This window comes from Hemicordylus capensis, chromosome 6, assembly GCF_027244095.1.
Source record: "Hemicordylus capensis ecotype Gifberg chromosome 6, rHemCap1.1.pri, whole genome shotgun sequence".
NCBI classification, from domain to species: domain Eukaryota; kingdom Metazoa; phylum Chordata; class Lepidosauria; order Squamata; family Cordylidae; genus Hemicordylus; species Hemicordylus capensis.
In genome coordinates this window covers 12,202,664-12,218,406 of record NC_069662.1, presented here as the reverse complement: position 1 = coordinate 12,218,406, position 15,743 = coordinate 12,202,664, and the positions used below count along the sequence as shown (strand labels likewise).

The 15,743-nt window shown below is 44.8% G+C and overlaps 1 protein-coding gene across 9 annotated transcripts in view; it reads left to right on the top strand.

Moving 5' to 3' along the window:
* The window catches only part of LOC128328864 (uncharacterized), a 40,365-nt gene extending 27,418 nt beyond the window's left edge, over positions 1-12,947 (top strand). For 8 of the 9 annotated variants that reach the window (XM_053259025.1, XM_053259026.1, XM_053259031.1 and 5 more), the window contains 6 exons: positions 1,402-2,765; positions 6,427-7,641; positions 8,002-8,563; positions 9,153-9,289; positions 11,368-11,539; positions 12,416-12,947. In XM_053259025.1, the coding sequence (XP_053115000.1) occupies positions 1,402-2,765; positions 6,427-7,641; positions 8,002-8,563; positions 9,153-9,289; positions 11,368-11,539; positions 12,416-12,690 (3,725 nt within the window). In that variant the 3' untranslated portion in view covers positions 12,691-12,947. The remainder of the gene's footprint in view (positions 1-1,401; positions 2,766-6,426; positions 7,642-8,001; positions 8,564-9,152; positions 9,290-11,367; positions 11,540-12,415) is intronic. The other variant, XM_053259033.1, reaches the window with a different exon arrangement.
* Positions 12,948-15,743: the final 2,796 nt, after the last annotated feature.

Genomic DNA, 15,743 nt, shown 5'->3' with positions numbered 1-15,743 from the left:
TCCTTCAACTTTCCCTAGCATTATGGACTTCTCAAGGGAGCTGAGTTTTCGCATAATGTGTCTGAAGTATGATAGTTTGAGCCTGGTCATTTGTGCCTCCAGTGAAAATTCTGGATTGATTTGTTTTATGATCCATTTGTTTTTTTCCTGGCTGTCCATGGTATCCTCAAAAGTCTTCTTTAGCACCAAAGTTCAAAAGCATCAACACTTTTTGTATCTTGCTTCTTCAAAGTCCAGCTTTCACATCCATAGAGTGTCATAGGGAAAATCATTGTCTGAATTATTCTAATCTTTGTAGGTATAGACATGTCACGGCATCTAAATATCCTTTCCAAGGCCTTCATTGCAACCTTGCCAAGTGCTAGTCTGCAGCGTATTTCTTGACTGCTGGATCCTTTACTGTTGATGGTTGATCCTAAAAGGCAGAAGCTATCCACCACTTCAATGTCTTCAATTCATTATCAGTTCTGAGGCTGGTTGCTGTGCCCGTTGACATCAGTTTAGTTTTCTTTAAATTTAGTCATAGTACAATTTTTTCACTGTGCTCCTTGACTTTCATTACTAGAGCTTGCAGATCATCCACATTCTCAGCTATCAGAATGGTTTCATCAGCATAGTGCAGGTTATTGATGTTTCTTCCTCCAACTTTAAAATCATGCTCATCTTCTTCCAATCCAGCTTGTCTCAGTATATGTTCAGCATATAAATTGAATAAAGAAGGAGAAAGTATACAGCCTTGTCTTATTCCTTTGCCAATCTGTAACCAGTCTGTTTCACCATGTTCCATCTGAACTGTGGCTTCCATCCTGTCCTGTGTATAGGTTTCTCATGAGAACAAGGTGTTCTGGGATGCCCATTTTCCTAAGGATGTTCCACAACTTGACATGGTCAATGCAATCAAAGGCTTTTCTGTAGTCAATAAAGCACATATTGACTTCTTTCTGGTATTCTTTGGCTTTCTCAATTATCCATTGTGCATCAGTAATTATGTCTTTTGTTCCTCGGCCTTTTCTGAAATCAGCTTGAACATCCGGCATTTCCCTTTCTACGTAGGGCTCTAATCTCTGTTGGATGATACTCAGCATTATTTTGCTAGCATGTGAAATTAAGGATATTGTGCGATGGTTTGCACGATCTGTAAGTCTCCTTTCTTTGGTATGGATATGTAGACTGACCTCTTCCAATCTGTTGGCCACTGTATCTATCCTATTTATTGTGGGTCGTATTGTGAGAGATGCTAGAGGCTGAACCTGTATCCTGCAAATAGCATGTGTTGTTCCCCATCTCCTAAAGCCCAACATCCCCTAGGAATTCATAAAGAATACACAAGCAAAAAGAGGAAACACTTTTGTGCATGTCTTCAGTGTGGCCTAATAGTCAATAAACCCATCTTTCTTCCAGAGCCCCTTGGTTTCTGTTATCTAGAGGACCCGCTCTTCCTCCGCTACCTAAATGAGGACCCAGTGGCCTTTCACCAGTTTGAAGCACAACTGAAGGAGGTTGGTTATGGCATCCAGACATATCCCCCTTGGAGAATGTTAATGGTGCAGGCCACAGTAGAGTCCATGGAGCTGCACAACTTGGAAGCAGCATTCTGGTCTGTGCGGAACAAGTATGTAGTGCATTGTGAGACCCGGACAGAAATGCTAGATGCCCTGCTTGAGGAGCTGACTCTCCTGAAGGAGTTCAGATCCATCAGGATGTACATGGATGACAAAATGTGGTTTGTGGGCCTATCTGATGAAATGGTGTCACTCCTTCATGGCCTTGCCCAAGGAGCCTCTCGGAGGCAGCTGGTGAGCCGGGAGTGCCCTGCTGATGAGCCACTGCCTAGATGTGCTATTGTAAAAGACTTTGTGATTCAAGAGATGCTCTCATCCAACCCTCTTGTAAGCATTGAGATTCTTGCTAAAGCTCCAGCAACGATCCAATTTTGGGGCCGCAGTCAGAGGGTGGAAGAAGCAGAGAGGCGCTTTAAGGAGCTCCTCAGTGACTTCCAGGCCCTGCCAGTCCCTCTCTCAGATCTTCAGTTCCAGTTTGTCAAAGCCTTGTGGGGCAAGCTCTTCCACAATTACTTTTTCTTGGAGCAAGGTATCCCTGTTCTGCTGGAGATCTCTGAAGTTGTCCAGGTGTCTGGCCTAGACTTGGGTAAAATGAAAGAAGTAGAAGAGTTCATCATGGAACGAGTGTGCGAGAGGACAGTGGAGATCGCTGAGGAACTGAAATGGGCCACGGAGTGTGATGAGTGGAAGGAGCTGCTTCAGAGACTGGAGTCCCATGAGGAAATAGCCCTTCATCACACTGCATCCAACCAGGTGACCGTGGTTGGTACCTGTCCTCATGTCACTCAGGTGGAGGAGTCTATTAAGGAATACTTGAGAGACAACTCTCCAGTGGAGGAAAAGATTGAGTTTGCCAGACCAGAACTGGCTGCCGCAGGGTCGAATCTCCTCCGTATAATGGACTGGGAGCATCTTAATGTGAGTGTCAAATTCCAGCCTGATGGGCAGGTTTTATACCTGCAAGTCAGTGGTCTTCAAAAAGACGTGAAAAAAGCTATACCAACCATCAGGATTGACTTGGATTCCCTGGTGCTTTGTAAAATGCCCCTGAAGAAGAAGGCTTTTGGTGAATACTTCTCTGGGGTTGGAGCAGGTCTGCTGAAGGGAATTGTCCAACGATGGCACTGTGTTGCCAACTTGCAGATTCGAGAGATTCCTGACAGGTGCAGTAGAGTCATCAGTAATGATGGCTGTTCAGGGCAGGTGAGTGTGGTGGTGTTTGAGCAGTTTCTGTTCACTTGTTTCATTTTATTTTTTAAGAGTGTTTGGCTCATGGATAGTAAGCTTAAGAACCAGAACTCCAGAAATGTATTTCCTTGGTTAATGCTGGTTGGATGGGCTTTTAAGAACTTAGGATGTGGAGGGAACAGGAGATAATCCAGTGGATCTGAAGGCCAGCCACAGGGGGCAGGGAAGGGGAGGGTATGTGCAAGAGTCAGGACTTTTGCAGTTCTGTTTCACTATGACTGGTTTCAAACAATGTGCTGTCCCAAGATGTTGCACTATGCAGTCTAAAATTAGAACTACTTGTGGTATTGCAAGAAATCCTGTGATGTGACAGATTGGTCACTGCTTCACTGGTGTCTGTGAAATACTGCTACCATAGGTGACGGCTTGGGATGCTTGTGCCATGTTTCATGCAGTGTTGTCCTCTTGCATTATACTTCAAAGAGGTATAATGCAAAGGAACAACTGAAGATTAAGTAAACTCTTTCTCCTTCTTTATAGGATGCTTCTGCAGCTCCTACAGCTACTGCATGCTCTTTCTCTAAATCTTCTGAACTATTCACTCCGCCCTTTTACTTCCTGATCCTCCTCTAAACTCCACCTCCCTATTGCGGCTTCTAATACAACATAGAGGCCATTCACACAATCAAAAACTGTGATGTACCTAGTTTTGGGAGCTGTGTGTGCTCCCAATTTTCAGTTGTGTGGAAGCAAGGTAAGAGCGAAATCTGGGTAAAAGTGATTCTGTGGAAGCAAGGTAGGAGGAAAACCTGAGTAGCTTTTCCTCCCACTTTGCCTCCACACAATAACTTCTACCTAAGTTTTTCTCTTTCCTTGCTAAGTACAACACAGTTTTTGATTGTGTTAATAGCCTTGTATTGTTACATGCCCTGTATTCTCCTTCGGTTATTTGTTTGTGTGCAAATATATACTGTCTGTCTGTGTGTGTGTGTGTGTGTGTGTGTGTGTGTGTGTGTGTGTGTGTGTAAAACTCCTAAGCAAGTCCCTCACTCTCTCAACATTATTTTTGATATAACATTTTCAGACTTGAGAGGGGTAGTGCCTATTGCAGGAAAAGCAAGACATCTTCTTGTTAGTAGCATCACAAACTAATATTTATTGTGACAAACATTTTCTGTGCATAGGCTTTGCATGAATCTATGTGGGCTATGGCCCATGAAAGTTCATGCTGCAATAAATTTATTATTTTATTTATTTAAAATATTTATACCCTGCCCCGCTCCAGTGCACTACTGCTCAGGGCGGCTTACAACAATCAGATAGACACAAGATACAATAAAAGTAATAAAATTAACTAAATTAAACAAACAAAAGTTGTCAGATTAAAAACCACAATCATTATTAGGTTCAAATTAAAACTGAAAATTATAAAAAGCTAAAGAACCTACCAGATATAACCCACAAAAAAGGAGCATTAAAAAGCCTCCTTAAAAAGGTGCATTTTGAGATGTTTTTTAAAAACACTGAGGGCGGAAGCATGGCGAAGCTCTTCAGGGAGGCCGTTCCAAAGCCGAGGGGCCACAATCAAAAAGGCTCTGTCTCTAGTCCCCACCAACCGGATCTCTGTTAGTGGCGGGGTCATGAGCAGGGCCTGAGATGATGAGCGGAGGGCCCTGGCAGATTCATATGGGTGAATGCAGTCCGTTAGGTTCCCTGGCCACAAGCCGTGTAGGGCTTTAAAGGTCAATGCCAGATTCAAGATACTAGAATCTAGCCTGGAAGTGGACTGGTAGCCAATGAAGCCAATGCAGGATGGTTGTAATACTCGTGAAGCAACTTGCACCCATGAGCATCCTTGCGGCAGCATTCTGAACCAGCTGAAGTTTCCAAACAGTCCTCAAGGGCAGCCCCATGTAGAGTGCATTGCAGTAGTCTCATCTGGATGTTACCAATGCATGAGTAACTGAGGACTGGTCCAACTTCTCCAAGTAGGGTCACAGCTGGTATACCAGCCATAGTTAGTAAAAGGTGCTTCTGCACACCGCTGCCACCTGCATCTCCAAGGACATTGTTGGATCCAGAAGCACCCCCAAGCTGCGGACATTGTCTTTCAGAGGGAGCATGACCCCTTCCAAGACCAGATTTACCTCATTTCTCGGAGGATCAATTCTACCAACCCAGAGCACTTCCGTCTTATCTGGATTGAGTTTCAGCTTGTTTGCCCCCATCCAGTCCAGAACAGCATCCAAGCTCCGGTTTAGAGCATCCACTGCCTCTCGGGTGTCTGCTGACTTAAAAGATAGGTAGAGCCAGGTGTCATCAGCATATTGATGGCACCACAGCCCACACCTACGGATAACCTCTCCCAGGGGCTTCATGTAAATGTGAAACAGCATGGGGGACATAATAGAGTCTTGTGGCACCCCATAGGCCAAAGACCAAGGGGTGGAGTAGGCATCCCCCAGCACCACCTTCTGAGTATGACCCCCTAGGTAGGAACAGAGCTACCATATAACCCTGCCCCCGAGTCTCAACCCAGAGAGATGTCCCAGAAGGATATCATGGTCGATGGTATTGAAAGCAGCTGAGAGGTCCAGGAGGATCAGCAGAGTCACACTCACTCTGTCTATTTCCCAGCGTAGGTCATTCACCAGGGTGACCAAGGCAGTTTCAATCCCTTATCCAGGTTGGAAGCCAGACTGGAAAGGATCTAAGTAATCAGATTCATCCAGGGCTGCCTGGAGCTGAGATGCCACAATACTTTCCAACACCTTGCCCAAGAAGGGGAGATTTGAAACTGGCCGAAAGTTATTTAAGTCATCTGGGTCCAATGAGAGCTTTTTAAGGAGGGGCCTAATGACTGTCTTCTTCAGGCAAGGGGAGACCACCCCCTGCTCTAAATAGGCATTCACCACCCTCTTCACCCACAGACCCAGTTCCTCCCTACAGGCCTTCACCAACCATGAAGGGCAAGGGGTTGATGACACCATGTGGTAGGCCTCAACATTCCAAGCAGCCTGTCCACCTCCTCAGGCAACACAGTCTGAAAACCATCCAATATAACAAGACCAGTCGGTGCATCAGCAACATCCAGTTCTGGTGCCACAAAAATCTTGGCATCCAAGTCAGAACAGATATGAGCAATTTTATCTGCAAAATGTAAAGCAGGGATAAATATATGTATGGTACTTCATTAGGGAATCCACACAAACTCTTATAAAATGTGTTTTCTTTATGAGATGAGCCCCTGGTGGCGCAGTGGTAAAACATGAGCCCCTGGTGGCGCAGTGGTAAAACTGCCGTCCTGTAACCAGAAGGTTACAAGTTCGATCCTGACCAGGAGCTCAAGGTTGACTCAGCCTTCCATCCTTCCGAGGTCGGTAAAATGAGTACCCAGAATGTTGGGGGCAATATGCTAAATCATTGTAAACCGCTTAGAGAGCTTCCAGCTATAGAGCGGTATATAAATGTAAGTGCTATTGCTATTGCTATTGCTATTTGCTGTGGAGTGATACAGTAGACTATTTTAAATTTTAAACGTTTTGGATGGATGTCTCTCTCTCTCTCTCTCTCTCTCTCTGTATAAATTGGAATAAGGGATGGAATATCATCTATACTACAGATGTCACCAGTGGTTCTAACCAGATTTCAGCATGTTTGTTCCCCTCCCCACTAGGGATCTACTAAAGAAGACCACCCGGTGGTGTTCTATGCATTGGGCAGAGAGGACTACGTAGTCTCACTGAAGCAAGCAGTGGCTGGCCTCTTTGCCAAATTCCATGCATGTTCCATCTGCAGTGAAGCAATAACAACATTCAGTGACCAGATCCTCGATGAACTCTGCAAAAACACATTGCACCGATTCCCCATTGGCCTCTGGCATCCGAGGAATGATAAACTCCAGATCTGTGGCTTCCAAGAAGATGTACTGAATGTTCTGGAAGTCATTCATAAGAAGATCGAGGAATACCAGGCTGGGTGGATAGAAATCAAAGCTCAGTATGAGACACTCCCATGCATTATTGTAAAAGAGTATTTGGTTCAGGGGATACTTCCATTTGACCCTCTAGTTAGCACTGATATCCTTGCTGAAAATCCAGCAACTGTCACATTCAAGGGTCCCCGTTGGAAGGTGATAGAATCGCAGAGGCACTTTGAGCTGCTGCTCCGTGGTTTCCAGGTTCTGCCAGTTCCTCTATCAGATCTCCAGTCCCAGTTTGTCAAAGCACAGTGGGGTAAGCTCTTCCACAATTCCTACTTCTTCGAGCAGGGAATCCTTGCTGCACTGGAGATCTCTGAAGTTGTTCACGTAGCTGGCCTGGACTTGGGTACAATGAAAGAAGCAGAAGAGATCCTCATGAGGTACGTATGCGAGAAGACAGTGGAGATAGCTCAGGAGCTACAGTGGGCGACCCAGTGTGAAGAATGGAAGGAACTGCTGCAGATGTTGCGGTCCAATAAGCAAACAGCCATTCATCACGTTGTATCTAGCCAGGTGACTGTGGTTGGCATTAGTCCCCATATCGTTAACGTAGAGGAATGTATTAAGGAGTACCTGAGGGACAATTCTCCAACGGAGGAAAAAGTAAACATCACAAAACCTGAAATTGTTGTAGCTGGGGACAATCTCCTTCGTATCATGGGCTGGCATAATCTTAATGTGCACATCCAAGTTCAGTCAGACAGTCAGGTCTTATGCCTGCAAGTGTGTGGTCTTTGCAAATATGTGAGGGAAGCCATACCAGCCATCAGGGTAGACCTGGATTCCCTTGAGCTTTGTTCAATGCCTCTGAAGACAGCAGCTCTGGGTGAATACTTCTCTGGGACTGGAGCAAGTCTGCTGCAGGAAATGGCCCAACAACAGGACTGCATTGCAAGGGTGCAAATCCAGGTGAGCCTCAGCCATTGTGATAAAATTGCCAGTGAGAGCAGAAAAAGAGAACAAGTTAAGTGTGGTGGTGTACTGTCTGAGACAATTATGGGGCAGCATTGTTTGCCCCCACTCGTAGTAGCATAAAGTAGTTACATAGCATAAACTGCATGGGTTGACTTGGTGAAGTATTGGTGGTTGGGTCTCTTGTAATACTCTGTCAAATTTGTTTTGGGGTCCTGGATCAGATGGGAATTGGGAGCAGTTTTGAATAAAGTCTATAAAACTGAATGTGAAATAAAATGAACACTCAAAGGTTCCCCAGTAAGTCTTCTTCTGACTCTAACTGCCATTTTTTGGCATGTTGTTTATTTCTCCAAGGGATCGGCTGATGACAACTGGGCAGTGATCCATGCAGTGGGTCGAGAGAGTGATATAGCCTCACTCAAGCAAGATGTGGCTAACTTCATTGCCAAGTTCCGTGATGAAACCATCTGCAGTGCAGAAATATCAACCTTCAATAACAAGATCCTTGAAGAACTCTGTGAAAACACATCACATTGTTTTCCGGTTGCCCTCCGTCGCTTGAGAGAGAAAGTTGTTTGGGTTTGTGGTTCCCAAGAAGACGTTGAAAACATCTTGGAAGCCATTTACACCAAGATAGAGAAAGCCGTTAATGCTAAGATGCAGAAGGCCCAGGCTGCGTGGATAGATTCCAAGCTTCTGTACGAAAGTGTCCAGTGGCGTTATAAAACTGATGCTGGCTGGTCCACATTTGACATGGCCACAAATAGCTGCCTAGAGAGGTCATATGGCGAAAAACAAATGAGGACATGGGTACTGTGGAAAGGACAGATGATAAGCGTCAACTTGCTCAAGGGTGAAGCTTTCATGCCAGAGAATGGAAAGACATTCACGATAATGAGAGAGATCTGTTTGTGGGGTGAGGAAGTACCCCATTCCCTTCAAAAGCCCCCTGTCAACATATCCTCCTTTTCAACCCCACTTTCTGTAGAAATTTCAGTGGGTATCTAGGGTGGCTTTAGCAAGGGGAGAAAATGGGGCAAGCGACCCCTGGAACAAGTACTTGCCCTCTACCTGCTCCCCATTTCTGTTTCAGAAATCTAATATGTGGGACACAGCTTGCCCACCCAGAAATGAACTTTGCTTTTCTGTGTCCCCAGTTTTCTTCTGGTGCTGCACTGGTGGGGATTTGCCCATTGCTTTTGTCTTCTTCTCTTTCCACCTTTTGCTCCTTGTGCCACACCTTTCTTCTCTTTACTAAAGCAAAAAATCATGAAAAGCTTAAAAAATGTTCGTAAAACTTCTCTGGTATAGAGGTATGTTGGTGATTATACAGGCATTAGCCAATAGGTGCCTACTCTAGTCAGCTTTCCTCCTACATTCTGAAAACGGGCAGAACAACTTTCCCCCCCACTAGAACACACTTTCAGATTACTTACAGCAGCAAGTACACTTACATGTGAAATGCAACGCTTGCTTTCATAGTCAGCCATGTTTTCTTGTTGTAGACAAGAATATTGTTCCACACTGGGAAGCCATGCAGGGGTCTTTGGTAAAGAAAGTGGAACTAGAGACCAGCTCGGAGGAGTATCGGGACGTTGTCAAGAAGTTCAAGCAGACATCTACTGGCTACAAAGTCCTCAAGGTGAGTCATGATTGACTTGGAGACTGAGAAGGAGGCCTGCTCTGAGCCTCAAACCAATACAGATTAATATGAGAGGACTGATAACGGCTTAGCTCAACCCACAGTATAAAGAAGTAGCCCACCAATGTGACTGCCTGCTCTGTATATCAGCTTATAAAATCCAGACCATAGTGTGCCACAAGCGGAGAACCAGTACACAGTGAGCAAAAAAGGCTGTGAGGTCATTCATACAAACTGGCTGGCTGGTGGGCCATTGGGATCCTGCTTATACTCACCTTTACCCCCAGACAACTGCTGCCTATTACTGGGACTGTGGACCGCACTCCCAGATGATCCACGCTGTGTTCCTGCAGCACGGAACACCGGAGACTGGGACAATGCGTCCCAGCCTCCAGAGATCCCACAATGCACCACACAACACACACTGAGGGATTCCCCCAGAGCACTTTCCAAATTACATGCTACAACAGTGTCACTACTGTCCATTAAGTGTGCTTCCGTCCTGCCTGTGTTTTGACATTGTAGTCCTTGCACTGTCAGCAAGGTGCCGTTCACATTTCTGATGTCTTCTTTCGGATGCTATACTTCTGTTTTAGTCGTACAATGTTGCATGTGCATCACAAAAAAATAACTGTACTTTCCCATTGTAGGAGGGTTGCGCAAGCTATTTATATTTTCAGCTGAAGCTTTTTATTTATTTTATTGTTAAATTTATACCCTGCCTTTCATTAAAAAAGAATCCCAAGGCGGCTGGGATTTTACTGCTGAACAGTGTGTAATCTGGAAAGTGCCCAGGGGACGGGAGCTCTAGGTGCCCGTCTCTGTGTCAGCTGGGGCTAAACATAGCCCCAGCAAACACACAATCCTCCGGTAGCCCAGGATAAGGATGTGCTCACTCCCTTAAGCTCAGCTAGCAGCCAGGCTAGGCAGTGCTGGCCTGCTGGGATCAGGCCCAATCCGGGTGGTTCTCAAGCACAGCCTAAGGCTGGGTGTCCCTAGCCTGGGTTAGGCCGCATGTGAGAATAGCTTCAGAGTTAAGCAATTTCCTCCAGATTCTGTGAGAGCCAAGTCACGTAATATAGGGATAGAAAAATTGACATGTTTCCCATTCTAAGGAATAGGATAGGAGCAATATTAATTGGAGGACAATGAGTTTCATATTAACTCATTGGCTCACAAACTCAGCAATGCTAGTAGAAGAAGAGAGAGTGCAAACAGTTCTCGATGCTGCTGCAGGCCCCTAAACTGACTGAAGAGGTGTTGCTGAGGGTCGAGGGACCTTCTGCAATGAGCTGGGCTATGCTGAGGGTGGCTGCAGTGAGGGAAGGGAAAGCCCAGAAACGAAAGGCGGAGCTCTGCTGGCAGAAGGTGTCCTCTGTGCAGTTCGCAGACTCTCCCTCTGCACCACCCCTCTGTCGCAGCTTGTATCTTTGCTAAAGGCTGCTTGACCCTCAGCAATATTTCTTTGTACATAGGAAGATGCCTTATACCGAGTCAGACCATTGGTCTGTCTAGCTCAGTATGGTCTACACAGACTGGCAGCCACTCTTCAAGGTTGCAAGCAGGAGTCGCTCTCAGCCCTATCTTGGAGATGCTTCCAGGGAGGGAACTTGGAAACAAGCAGGTAGCAAAGCAGGGTGCTCTTTGCAGAGCAGCCCCCTGCCCAGGGAAGGGGGCATCTTACAGTGCTTACATATGTCTCCCATTCAAGTGCAAACAAGGTGGACCCAGCTTAGCAAAGGGGACAATTCATGCTTTGCTACCACAAGACCAACTCTCCTCCCTCAGGCGCCAGGCGGCTGTAATGGCTTGCATTAGAGTTGCTAATTAGAGGTGAGGAGTTGCTTATGCTGACATTACTGTGTTATCTCAGCCATAATCTATAACTTTGGTCAGATGATAGTCTAAAGAGACAGGATTTCAGGATGAACTATGTGTTCAGCACTGTACCATTTGAGATTGGTGAGGGATTGGGCTCTTGGTTTTGGGGGTGGTGGTGGTGAACTTTATTCTGATCTCAGGCACACATGGTCACTAAAATTTAATGGCCCACTCACACTCCTGTGATTCCTACATAGGTAGAAAGAATCCAGAACCAGTATCTGTGGATATCCTACTGTTGTAAACGCACCTGGATGGAGAAGAAGAACTCAGCAGTGCCTCAGAATGAGCGCATCCTCTATCATGGGACACAGCCAAAGCACTGGTGTTCCATCCATGAGATTGGATTCAAGAGCGCCTGCAGGAACAGTAAGAGACTGGCGGGTTGTTCCTGGTCCTTCCCACTCTCAAAAGCTATCCAGTACCACACATTTGGGACCAAGTGAAACCAGAAATCTCTAGTTTGTAAAGGATCTATGAAAGCCTTGCATACAATTTTTTGGAAGTAGTTGAGGAAAGCGAGGGAGAAATCAGGTCATGCATGTACTTGTCTATGCTGCTTGAGCTTTCACGAGCTGCTAGAAGAAGAGAGGAACTAGTAGAAGAAAGGAGGGTGAGAGCATCTTGTCTGGGGCAGGTGCTGAAAGACAGAGAGCATCAGACCACTGTCTCTGTGGTCCTCTGTGGAAAAAAGGAAGAGGGGTAAGGAAAAAACCTTGTGCAAAATGCCATTCAGATTCTAAACTTTAACCAAATGCAGGACAGGCCATTTAAAATGCCCAGAGCAGTGACAAAATTATAGCCCAAGCTGTTTATGAAAATGTGCCGCTTCCATTTTCTTTTGAATGCTGCAGCACACACTGAAGCCACCGGATGAATGCCTTTCTAGCTAGCAGAGACAGCTTGTTTGAGTACTCTCTTTTATCAGCCTTCACTTGTAAATGAACATGACAATTTGCACTGATTTGCAAAAGGCACTCTGGATAGGTTCATAAGGACTGGAAATCTGGTGGGTATTTTGTTTGTTTGCCTTCTAAAAAGAAAGGTGAGGATGTTCAGAACTAGAAATTTCCAAAAGACTCCTGTAACAGTTATAGAATGTTTTGGCTATATAGCCGCTATAGGTACATGACATATAGAAGACTCTTCTCATATCTCATCCCTTAAACATTCAGCTTTCTCTGTGGTCTTGTTTTTATGTATCCATGCAGATGTGTGATCATGTCATCTCTTATTTCTTTGCAGCTGGTTTCTATGGTCAAGGCATTTATTTTTCAAGTGAAGCTAGCCTGTCTGCATACTATGCTGAGCCAGATTCCAATGGGCACCGTTATATGTTCCAGGCTCGGGTCCTGATTGGGGAGTATGCCCACGGAAATGAAAATATGGTGTTGCCACCAAAGAAGCCATGGGGAAGAGGCCGATATGACAGTTTGGTTAATGATACCAGGAAGCCAACTATATTTGTGACCTTTTTTGATGACCATGCCTATCCGGAGTACCTGATCACTTTCTGCTGATCAGCAGTTCAGTGACTGCTGTGAGGGAGCAGAAGGTAGATAACAGGAAGCAAACATTGCTTTGGACTGGAGGTTAAAAAGGTGTTGTAGTCAGAACTAGGAGGAGTTTCTTTTGGGATTCATAAGGAGAAAGATGAAAAATGTAATGTGGAATTTCATTTTCCAATTGGTTAATGCCACAATATTCTGCATAACCCAGGTTTTCATGAACACTTTTTCTTTTGGTCACTGGAAATAAAACAAAGTGTTCTATTTAATTTTTGTTGCAAGTGAATTAATTTTCTAGCTGGCACCTACGCATAAAAATGTCCTGACTGAAATATAGTCAATTCTAGTGGAATTCCCTAAAATGCATTTTTTCATGAAGGTTTCTCAGGATAGACAAACTGTGTGATAGACCAAACTACATGTTACACTGGAGCTCCAGATACACATATACACACACACACACACCCCTCTTCTTCAGAAGGTAGCTACACAAGTGTCCAGTGCTTCCCCCACCAGACCACAGACAAGATCTAAATCCCCCATTACCTGACTGCCATTAGTCACGGATTGGAAAACTTATGGGCTTAAAAATGGAAAATCAAATAAAAATACTTAGTCCCTGAATACTCCCCACCTAGCTTCTTCCCAGAAAGCACCATGGAACTGCCTGTAATCTACATACACATCCAAGATACTGGACGGCCACCCTCCCGGATTCTCCAGTGTTTCGTTTTAAAAGGGAAGTCATTGCTAATTCCAGATGTTTGGTGTGGCTGTGTTACTCAACAAAAAGGGGATTAACTGTTGGAACTGGGGGGCTATGGGAGGCTTTTGATTCATTAATAGATGCCACTACTGAGCACTGTGTGTGGGGAAAGCATTCTGCACATAGACTACGGCACTCTCGAGTCACATGTTTGAAGGCCAATAACTGTCATTTGAAATTGATATCTGTGTATAGACTAAATGCAACCCCAGAGACAGTAGTCTGAAGTGTCCTTTTCTCTCAGTTTGCTCAAAATCCACTTGCCCTACTCCAAGCTGTTCCCACAATGGAACAGACACAGGCATCCATATATTTTTCCTTGTAGGGTAAAAGCAGCTTGGAAAGATTTTAAGAATAATAGAAATACAGGTGAAACTCGGAAAATTAGAATATCATGCAAAAGTCCATTAATTTCAGTAATGCAAATTAAAAGGTGAAACTGATATATGAGATAGACGCATTACATGCAAAGCGAGATAAGTCAAGCCTTAATTTGTTATAATTGTGATGATCATGGCGTACAGCTCATGAAAACCCCAAATCCACAATCCCAGAAAATTAGAATATTACATGGAACCAAGAAGACAAGGATTGTAGAATAGAACAATATCGGACCTCTGAAAAGTATACAGTGTACTGTGCTTGATTGGCCAGCAAACTCGCCTGACCTGAACCCCATAGAGAATCTATGGGGCATTGCCAAGAGAAGGATGAGAGACATGAGACCAAACAATGCAGAAGAGCTGAAGGCCGCTACTGAAGCATCCTGGTCTTCCATAACACCTCGTCAGTGCCACAGGCTGATAGCATCCATGCCACGCCGCATTGAGGCAGTAATTGCTGCAAACGGGCCCAAACCAAGTACTGAATACATATGCATGCTTATACTTTTCAGAGGTCCGATATTGTTCTATTCTACAATCCTTGTCTTATTGGTTCCATGTAATATTCTAATTTTCCAGGATTGTGGATTTGGGGTTTTCATGAGCTGTTCGCCATGATCATCACAATTATAACAAATTAAGGCTTGACTTATCTCACTTTGCATCTAATGTGTCTATCTCATATATCAGTTTCACCTTTTAATTTGCATTACTGAAATTAATGGACTTTTGCACGATATTCTAATTTTCCGAGTTTCACCTGTACATGTAATGTGTCATTTTACTCAAAGTTCTTGTATGGAGATACATTAAAGCAGTGATCTTCATCACTGTGTTTCGAGCGAGGGCCACTTTGGCAAAAAAAACCCCTAACTTCAATATGAGAACCATTTTCTAGTATGCTGGCTGCCGTGAGCATATGGCAGAAAGGCTCCAAGTCCCTTAATGGAGCACCACTTGTGCTGGGATTGTTAAGGCAAAACAGCTGTGCAGGCAATTCCCCAGCTTGGGTCCCTAGCAAGCCCTGCTGCCTTGAGTGGGAAGGAAGCATGTATGACCAGGCTTTGTTGCCACAGAATTCCCAACTGACAAGTATAGATTCCAAGAATAAAATGTATTAAAGTTTTGCAATATAGATTAGCGTAAGCATTTCCCCCTATTCATACTTACAATGTGTTCACTTTGCGGGAGCCAGCCCTGAAGGTAGCGTGAAAAGTAAAAAGGCCAGGAGTTCTGCAGTGTGCACACTCTGCCTTGAAGTATTTAGTGTTGGGAATTCTCTCTGGTAAGAGATACCCTTCTATTACAGCAGAGTGCACAGAGGCAAAACACAGCGGAGTCTGCCCAGGCATGCGTGTTTGCTGAGAGCAAAAGAAACTTGGAGCTAGTTCATAGTTTCAAGTCAATATGAGGAGTCTTTATTGGAGAACTCTGTTCTAGATAGTAAAGTGGAGAGATAGGATCTCTAATCTAGCTAGCTAGCTGGATACAAACAGATGCTGTCTGCATCTCTGTGCACAGATGGTGCAAAGAGAGCCAAGCGTGTGTTTTAGGGATGAGAGAGGCAGGCAGGCAGTCCCTGAGAGTAGCAATCTACATATCAAAGGGATAGTGTCAGAGCAGCAGAGAGAAGGAATGACCAATGTCTTGATTCCTCTAGCCCTCTGATTTACTAATCTGTCCTCCTCTGTTGAAGGGTAGGGTAGTCTTGAGATTTCATTGTTCCCTGCACAGACTCAAGGCACTCCGTGCCAGACGCAGCGAAGCAGCCCCAAAACATAACTGAGCCTCCTCCGTGTTTCACAGTAGGTTTGGTGTTCTTTTCTTCGAAAGCTTCATTTTTTTGTCTGTGGACATAGAGCTGATATGACTTGCCCAAAAGCTCCAGTTGTGTCTCATTTCTCCAAAGGACATTC